Source organism: Coregonus lavaretus (genome assembly GCF_964263955.1).
Source record: "Coregonus lavaretus genome assembly, contig: HAP1_SCAFFOLD_255, whole genome shotgun sequence".
In the NCBI taxonomy this organism is placed as follows: Eukaryota; Metazoa; Chordata; class Actinopteri; order Salmoniformes; family Salmonidae; genus Coregonus; species Coregonus lavaretus.
The window spans coordinates 391,100-400,651 of NW_028157546.1; the positions used below are offsets into that span (position 1 = coordinate 391,100).

The 9,552-nt window shown below is 41.3% G+C and overlaps 1 protein-coding gene across 1 annotated transcript in view; it reads left to right on the forward strand.

Annotated features, from left to right (window-relative positions):
• Window positions 1–8,852: 8,852 nt before the first annotated feature.
• ldlrb (low density lipoprotein receptor b) overlaps window positions 8,853–9,552 on the forward strand; it is a gene marked incomplete at its 5' end in the record, with an annotated part of 16,835 nt that continues 16,135 nt past the window's right edge. The window contains one exon of the mRNA XM_084199367.1: window positions 8,853–8,892. Within this exon, the coding sequence (XP_084055493.1) occupies window positions 8,853–8,892 (40 nt within the window). The remainder of the gene's footprint in view (window positions 8,893–9,552) is intronic.

Consider the following 9,552-nt stretch of genomic DNA (forward strand, 5'->3'; position numbering starts at 1 on the left):
CACATTTTACTCTTGAACTTATTTAGGCTTGCCATAACAAAGGGGTTGAATACTTATTGACTCAAGACATTTCAGCTTTTAATTTTTTACTAATAAAAAATACAAATTACAAACAAAATTCCACTTTGACATTATGGGGTATTGTGTGTAGATCAGTGACACAAAATCTCAATTGAATCAATTTTGTATTCAGGCTGTAACACAACAATGTGGAAAAGATCAATGGGTTTCTGAAGGCGCTGTAGGTGTGTGTTAAACATCTATTTTGACAGAGGCCCTCTGTTAGATTTGGCACCGTTTCTTTCTGTGGTGGTTCTAGGAATGTGTACATTTGAGCAAGGTTCCGTCCTAAACTGACTTGCATTTAAATGGAATTGACCCCAAGCTAAAACTGACATATAGTACATATCCATGTATTATACCATAAGTCACCCAGTAACTTCACAAGAGATGCTGCTTACATTAGTTGTAACTGCTCTTACTATACACACTCTTATTACTGATGATTGTATAAACATGAATTAAGGGGCAAATCCTAACTTCCATTTAGGTCAAATTTTCACTTAGTCTCATTTAGGCCTGGATTCAATCCGGAACTGCGGACAGTCCGCATTATAGCGCAATTGACATTTAAAGGTATTTCCCGATTGAGCCTACATATGCAGCGTTTACCATGAATGCGGTCTCTGCAAACACGGAAATGTTGCCTTTAAAAGGTGCATAGCCGGAAATGGACGATCAAATTAAATCTATCCCAAAGTCTCTCATTGACGTCAATGCTGACTAAGTGAAAATTATATTTAAATGGAAGTTAAGTTTGCCCCTAAGTATTAATAATACATTACGTAATGTACTGGTATGTGACATTTCAAATGCTTCTATTTGGATGTTGTGCTGCTTTCCTAGCGTAGCAAAACAAAATGTCCGACTGTTTGAATCTACTTTTTTGCACATCTTCTTCCATGTTTGTTGTTTTTAAGATGACGGACCAGAGGGACAGTAGTTCTTCTCTGTATTCATGTATGCCTCAAGGCGGTACGGTGTTAGATATCTATGGTTATGTCGTTCTAGATATGCATGTATACACTGAGTGTACAAAACATTAGGAACACCTTCCTAATATTGAGTTGCACACCTTTTTTACCCTCAGAACAGCCTCAATTCATTCATGGTCTCTACAAGGTGTCGAAAGACATCCACAGGGATGCTGGCCCATGTTGACTCCAATGCTTCCCACAGTTGTGTCAAGTTGGCTGAATGTCCTGTGGATGGTGGACCATTCTTGATACATATGGGAAAACTGTTGAGCGTGAAAAACCCAGCAGCGTTGCAGTTCTTGACACACTCAAACCGGTGCACCTGGCACCTACTACCATATCCCATTCAAAGGCACTTAAATATTTTGTCTTGCCCATTCACCCTCTGAATGTCACACACACACAAACCATTTGTCAATTGTCTCAAGGCTTTCATCTACACTGATTTAAGTGGATTTAACAAGTGTCATCAATAAGAGATCATAGCTTTCACCTGGATTCACCTGGTCAGTCTGTCATGGATAGAGCAGGTGTTCTTAATGTTTTGTTTCCTCAGTGTGTGTGTATGTGTGTAGGATACAATCCTATGTACTGTATTTTTTCATATGACGAAGTTAATGTTATGAGTAGGTCTGAGTGTTTTGTGCAATTATGTGACATGCCTGGATTTTAACCTTTATTTAAAGCTTTTTCATCAATATGTCCCTATTTACTTTCATGTCATATGGTTCAGGGCCATCCTAAATCAATAGCTTGGATTATTTGTGTAATTATTATTTCTGGAAAAGGCTTTAAATACAAGATAAATGATTGCGCAAAACACAGGGCCCTAGAAGAGGTATCAACCAAAGCGGCAGTATTCGACGCCCTCATTCGATGTTGGGGAGCTCTGTATCGTGTTGTGTCATTGTCACTGGATCTTCAAGACTACAATAAACTACAGTAAGGAAACCATTGATATATATTGGCTACAGTATTCATATTCAATTTCTTATAAAGAAACGTGATGATTTCCATTTTATTTAAGATCTTAAGGTAATTGTGATTAGTGCATCCGTGTGTAATGGCAGTCCTTGTCCACAGTGAGGCGATCACACTCAAACCTTCGAAGCAGCCCTTCAGTTTAACTGAGGTGTGTTCCTATCTTATTAGTAGACAAGATAGATCAGATATCTTTTTAATGCATTTTTATTTTTTCCATTTCCTTCTTCCGCATTTTTATTTTTTCCATTTCCTTCTTCTGTCTCAATCTGTGTGCGAGAATGCGAGAGAGAGAGTGTGTCTGTGTGTGTGCGTGTGTGTGTGTGCGTGTGTGTGTGTGTTAGCGGGGTATTTTGACAGAGAGTGTATGACTAGGAAGGGTTTCTCTCTGACAGAGAAGCAGTGACGCGAAGAACACTTCTTGACAGGTCAACCTCAACCAAAAACAAATGTCATGTTATTCCACAGACACAAACTCTCATCAACAAGAGGTTGCAAGAGGTCCATTTAAAGTCAGGTGACTCAGGTCATTAATGAATGTCTTTCTATCTAACTGGTATAAACAACATGGAATACACCAATCAGAAGTATTTTTGCGGCATATTTGGTGGATTCGATTATGCTGTGTCGTGGGGCACCAGGCAAAGGCCCATCACCTCATCGGGCGATAGCTGGTAGGGAACATTGTCCCCAAATGTTTTTCAACTACCATAGCTTGCAGGTGTGAAGTTGAGTCTTGGTGGCGCAGAGATGACTTCGTAAAACTCGTTAGGTCTTTGAAGCCAGTACCGGCCAGATTGATGTCTTGTCAGTGCTGAAGAGTAGACAATCCCAGCAACAGCTTCTTGGTTTGGTCACACAAAGTCATCTATGGATAGTGGTCATCATTGTTAGGGAGTGAACGCTATTTATAATAAGGGTTACATGGAGAAAATCGGACCTCTGAAATGAAAATGGATGGCCCTCCCTTCAGCTAAATATATTTGAACTAAACCCTCCCTGGAAGCTTGAGAAAAAAAAAGTGACCCTTCTTTCAAGCTTCCAGGGAGGGTTTTGGTCAAATATATTTTGCTGAAGGGAGAGCCATCCATTTTAATTTCACAGAGGTCCGATTTTCTCCCTCGCACTTCTTGGACAGACCAGACCGAGCCTTTAGATAGATATGCAGTTTTAGAAACTGTTCATCGTCCTGTAAGCGTTACATGGAAACTCAGGAAATTTGACAGCGCGCAGGGCTGCGGGCCAGAAGATTGTATGTTCGCAGACCCCCGTGGACAAAAGTAGAAGTGGAAAAAGGTCCTTTATAGTAAAAGCATTGCATGAATCTATCATCGTATTTGCAGTTCCAAGAAAGAATAGCCTTTTATAAACATTTCATGCAATTCTACGTCATTTTATATATTAGCAGAATTTTTTTTAATACCACCAAATTACCAAAATTACAGGCAAAGAATGGACAGAGAGATAGGCCTGTGTTCATCGTATCATGTTTCTCCAATGCCAAATAAGTGTCTTGTTTGCAACGAAACTGTCCCTGTTTGAAAATAATTTAATCTGAGCAGTCATTAGGAATCGGAGCATGGTACTTTCAAAAGTTAGGCCTACCTTTCCACCCCAGACAGATTAGGCCTACCGACGCAGAAAGATGTAAACTTTAACTGCTAGCTACTCTTCTTCTGTGGCTTAACCCAACGAGAGAAGGTCACAAGTGTTTACCTATAAAAGCAGTCTGGGTTTAAACATATTCTATTGTACAGAAAGTGAATAGCTTACTCAATTGATAGTGACAGAATTAGATTACTTCCCAAGCAAAGAAAAAAAAAAAAAAAAGGTCTAATCGGTTATAGAAAGTTGTAGCTCAGCCTCTGAATATCGGATTCACGTCTTTCCGGGTATTTTACAGCTTGTTTCTTGCATTAAGCATCGCGGACCAAACCGCTTTTATAGATGACTTTATATAATCGGATCCGTTTTATTTTCTTTAAAATCTTAAGCTAAAAAGGGGGTAGGCCTGTGATTTTTTTCAATTTTCTTTATTAAAAGGAAGGCCTATGGCATACCCTCTCATACCCCCTCAATTCGAGTCTCTCAATTTTAACTTAACAGCCCTTCACTGACACGGAGGTAAGCTATTTAAAGAGTGCATGGTGGGTGGATGAATTGACCTACAAATCTATGGATAGGCCTATAGCAGCCTAGAGCCTAATTTCGTCTGTCAGGTATGCCTCCCTCTTATTTCATAAATAGGAAGAAATAGGCTCCAACACAAAGCCCTCTTGATGTTAGTAAATTAAAATGAAGACGGTTGAAATGAATTGGGCCTATGCCTACTCGAATTTGCCTACTTTCAGCACCATGAGCTGTCCATTTTCGATTGATTGTGCCGCGGCTGCTGCTTCAAGTTTCAGCACCACAATGTAAATGACTCGAATCTGTCTTATTGTGAGGTCAATAACTCTGATAAATACACCATGAGCAAGAAACATATTGCTTTTAATACAAATCAAAGTTGACCTCCAGTCCTCCTCATCTTATTGCTCTCCCTTCTCAAACTGAACAGAACATAGGCTATAGGCTAGTTGGACTAGGCCTAATCAAATATTATTTTCGGAAGAAGCCTTTGACTCTCCTCCTGAACTGCCAACTTAGGCCTACACAGCACAGCCATTGGTTAGGCAGCACACAAAAATGTTTTTGATCAGCAAGAGCAGAGCAGGTCGGGGCAGTGTTGGAACATTCATTGCAGTGTGTAATGCAGCCTAGTTGTATTTACACCATCCCAGCAGCTGTCTTGGAAATATTACTTTGCTCTGTGCTTCTCCGAGCATGCACTTCGTAGCCTATAGCGTATAGGGTATGGATCATGTGACTGACACCACAATAAATAGCCTATAAGCGCACTTGATATTGCGCGCCCAGCAGATAATCAGAGATGAGGGGTGGCATCGGGCACACATCAATATATAACCTAATAAGCAACTAATTCTAAAACACTGCATGCTTCACGGTGGGAACCACACTCAGTCATCGTGGGCTTTCTGGAATATGTAATCTAGCAGCCATTTCGGCATTACAGGAATACCAGCCTGCTACCTTCACTACCAGGAGGACCAGCCTGCTACCTTCACTACCCGGAAAATACCAGCCTGCTACCTTCACTACAAGGATACCAGCCTGCTCCATTCACTACCCGGAATACCAGCCTGCTACCTTCACTACCCGGAATACCATCCTGCTACATTCACTACCAGGAGCCGGGTCTCAACTAGTAACTTACTAGCCCCTCCCCTCATCAAAACATACACATCACCCCATTGAAATACTTCCTCTGATTATTAACTATCCTACCCCGTCCACACACACAGACAGGCAGATACACACATACACACCTCACTAGCAGGAGCCAGCGAACAGGGGCCGACCAGGAGTGAACTGTACGTTTCCCCTTTTGGAGGATTAATAAAGTACTATCTTATCTTATAACTGATAACTAACTAACCCCACCATCTACTAAAACACAAACACAAATATATCACTCGATGGAAAGATTTCCTCTATTCTATAAACATTAACAAGGCTTCCCCCCTCTTACACGCACACACACACACACACACACACACATACGCACGCACGCACACACACACACACACGCGCGCGCACACACACACACACACACACACACACACACACACACACAGGATCACCCGATGGATCACCTCACATTCTATAAACATTAGAACCACCCCACACTCTCAGAATCTCTCTCCATTCCAATGAGCTTGCTCACAGACTACCTCTGTCTTTCCTTCCATCCACTAGGGGTGTGTGTGGGACATGTCATTTTGACATGTAAACAAGGTTTTTCTTTTTCCGTGTAAATTCCTAGTGATTTTACAGTGGAGAGTTCCCAGAGTTGCCTTTAATAGATTATAGGAAAATGTATGACTTTCCAAGATGAACTCTAAACAACTAGAGAGGGTTATTTTGTCCTTCCAGTTACTGAATCTGTGTAATATCAGATATTTATATAAATACTCACTGAATGGAAGAGTGACAACAATGTGGAGAATATATATTGAATATATAGTATATATAGATAGATAGATAGATAGATAGATAGATAGATAGATAGATAGATAGATAGATAGATAGATAGATAGATAGATAGATAGATAGATAGATAGATAGATAGATAGATAGATAGATAGATAGATAGATAGATAGATAGATAGATAGAGCGAGCCAGTCAGGCCATGTGCTGGTGGGAATGGAAGCTGATACCACGGCCCTGTACTCTGTATATAGTATCTCAGGCCCAGGGCTAGGATAGGGTGGGAGGAGGAGGGCTACACTCTGCTCCATCTAGGGCCTAACCATGGCTAGTGGGATTTACAGCTATTTTCTCTTCCAAGTGTGACATCCCTCCCACTATGTCTGCTGGGATCTCCTGTTTGGTAGTCTGCTTGTTGCAGGAGGCCAGTGGGCAGAGCTGGGAGGATCGTCAGCTGATGTGGCACACCTGGGCAGGCTTGGCCTGCAGGCTATAAAATGTGGCCACATCAGCCAACACTTTCTCTTCCCTGACTGGCAGGCTAGCTTCCACCACCTTTTGTTTTTTGGTCTGTTTTCACCATACAACACCCTCTCCACTCATCCACATACAGCATACACTACTGATCCTACAGACGTCCACAGCTCTTGTTACATTTTTGTATTTATTATTATTTAGTTGAATACATTTATTCCTTTTTACATTTAAGTCATGTGCGGTCTCTCTTTGTTTTTAAGAACCATGAGCCAGGTCGTAACACAAGTTACTGAATCTGTTTTGAACTGTCTGTCACACCCTTGGGAGTCAAAGCATCTTACTCAACAACCGAAATACCTCAGTTACTTCAGCCAATAGGACTCCTATTAGGGCCTGTTCACTTTAGTCATATTTCACATACAGTAAAGCATGTATTATCCACAAGATTTATGTTTTGCAATATTCATTGAGCCTTACATTTGTTTAGCAAATCTGCCCACGTTGCTTACTTTGAGAAACTAGGCCACATACAGGGTGTGGTAGAAATGATGAACATTTGAATACAGACAGCAAGCTGCCATTGGCTTAGGATAGACTTTACAGTATGTAAAGTAGCGTCTGGTTGATTTAGATATTTTGAATGTTCCATTAATTTACTACATTTTCCAAAACAAAAGCCTGTCTAGGTGAAGTTGACATTTCTGCAGTGAGAAAAAGCCTTAGATTTATGGAGGAGCTACTATTATTTCTGTTAAAATTGATTACAGTACAAGAGAATGGCTATTGGATTCTCAGACCGGTTTTGATATGGATATTATTTCTGTTAAAATTGATTACAGTACAAGAGAATGGCTATTGAATTCTCAGACCGGTTTTGATATGGAATAGAATGTGGCAGCTTACATCATAACTGTTATCTTCTGTAAATGGCACTTTGTTCATGGGAGTAACAATGAAACTGTACAATTGTTTTTCGTAACCGTTTTCAAATACTTTTCTATGGCCAAGAATATACCATTGAAGCTTAGATTGACACAGCTGTTGAAGGCTGCTAGTATGTTTCGTAATATTGGACTCTATCTTCTTTAAACGATCTTGCAAATTCTCTGCAAAGCATTTGACAATGATTTCACTACTGAATAGGCCATTTTCTTATTTAATACTCACAATAGGCTCCATGTAGCCCAGTGATACCTATCGGTTGTTATGCAACAAAGATACATTCCTACATGTACAGTAAGATAGCTTATCGTTGTTATTGGAAACGCTTACAAAAATGTAATATGATTTTACCTCCACCAAACTTTACTTATGTGGAAAATTCTTTATCTTGAAATCATCCTGTCTAACTTTAGAAAATTGTTCATTTATTGTTTTAAATTTTTCTTCTTCATGAACACAACAGAAAAACAAAATGTTCTTAAACACATGATTTGTGTAAATGTGCCAGCCACAAAACCGCAACAAAAGTGCCCTGCCTGTAAAACATCAATGGGAATGTCGGGAAGATGTATCTCCAAGATTAGAGAGTGGTATTTTATGGGAAGGAATTCTGAGGGCCTCTGTGTCGGTATGGTAATAATGACTAGGTTCTCCTCACTTCTCTTGTGTTTACTATGATTTATGTATGACCTAAGCGTGTAACGAGTAGCGTGTGTAGGTAAATGTGTAGGCCCCATTCATGGGCACTGGGACCTGGCCTCTTGCTGTGAGGTAGCATGTCAACAACACTGGGACCTGGCATCTTGCTGTGAGGTACCATGTCAACAACACTGGGACCTGGCTTCCTGCTGTGAGGTAGCATGTCAACAACACTGGGACCTGGCATCTTGCTGTGAGGTACCATGTCAATAACACTGGGGCCTGGCCTCTTGCTGTGAGGTAGCATGTCAACAACACTGGGACCTGGCCTCTTGCTGTGAGGTAGCATGTCAACAACACTGGGGCCTGGCCTCTTGCTGTGAGGTAGCATGTCAACAACACTGGGACCTGGCATCTTGCTGTGAGGTACCATGTCAACAACACTGGGACCTGGCATCTTGCTGTGAGGTAGCATGTCAATAACACTGGGACCTGGCCTCTTGCTGTGAGGTAGCATGTCAATAACACTGGGACCTGGCCTCTTGCTGTGAGGTAGCATGTCAACAACACTGGTACCTGGCCTCTTGCTGTGAGGTAGCATGTCAACAACACTGGTACCTGGCCTCTTGCTGTGAGGTAGCATGTCAACAACACTGGTACCTGGCCTCTTGCTGTGAGGTAGCATGTCAACAACACTGGTACCTGGCCTCTTGCTGTGAGGTAGCATGTCAACAACACTGACTCAGATCCACTACTACTTCAAAGGTAATTGACCCATGCTTTGGGCTGATGGAAAACATCTGGTCACGCACACGGACTTTACACACACTCGAGGATGATCAATGGAAACAGGATGCACCTGAGATACATTTAGAGTCTCATAGCAAAGGGTCTGAATACTTATGGAAATAAGGTATTTCTGTTTTTAATTTTTAATACATTTGCAAACATTTCTAAAAACCTGTTTTCGCTTTGTCATTATGGGGTATTGTGTGTAGATTGATGAGGAAAATAAATAATTTAGTCCATTTTAGAATAAGGCTGTAACGTAACAACATGTGGAAAAAGTCAAGGGGTCTGAATACTTTCCATATGCACTATATGTATACACACTCTCTCTCACAATTTCTCTCAGGGGGAGATCAGATGACACACACGCACAGGAGGGGGTGGGAGATACACACTCACAAGGGTCACACACACCCTGCCCCCCCTCCCCCCACACACACATACACCCACCCCTCCCACATACCCACAGAGAGAGAGAGAGAGAGAGAAAGAGAGAGAGAGAGAGAGAGAGAGAGAGAGAAGAGGCAAGGCAAGGTCAGCCAGCCCATTCAGATAATGATAACAGTAACATTGTGGTTGGGTCTCTCTCTCTCTCTCTCTCTCTCTCTCTCTCTCTCTCTCTCTCTCTCTCTCTCT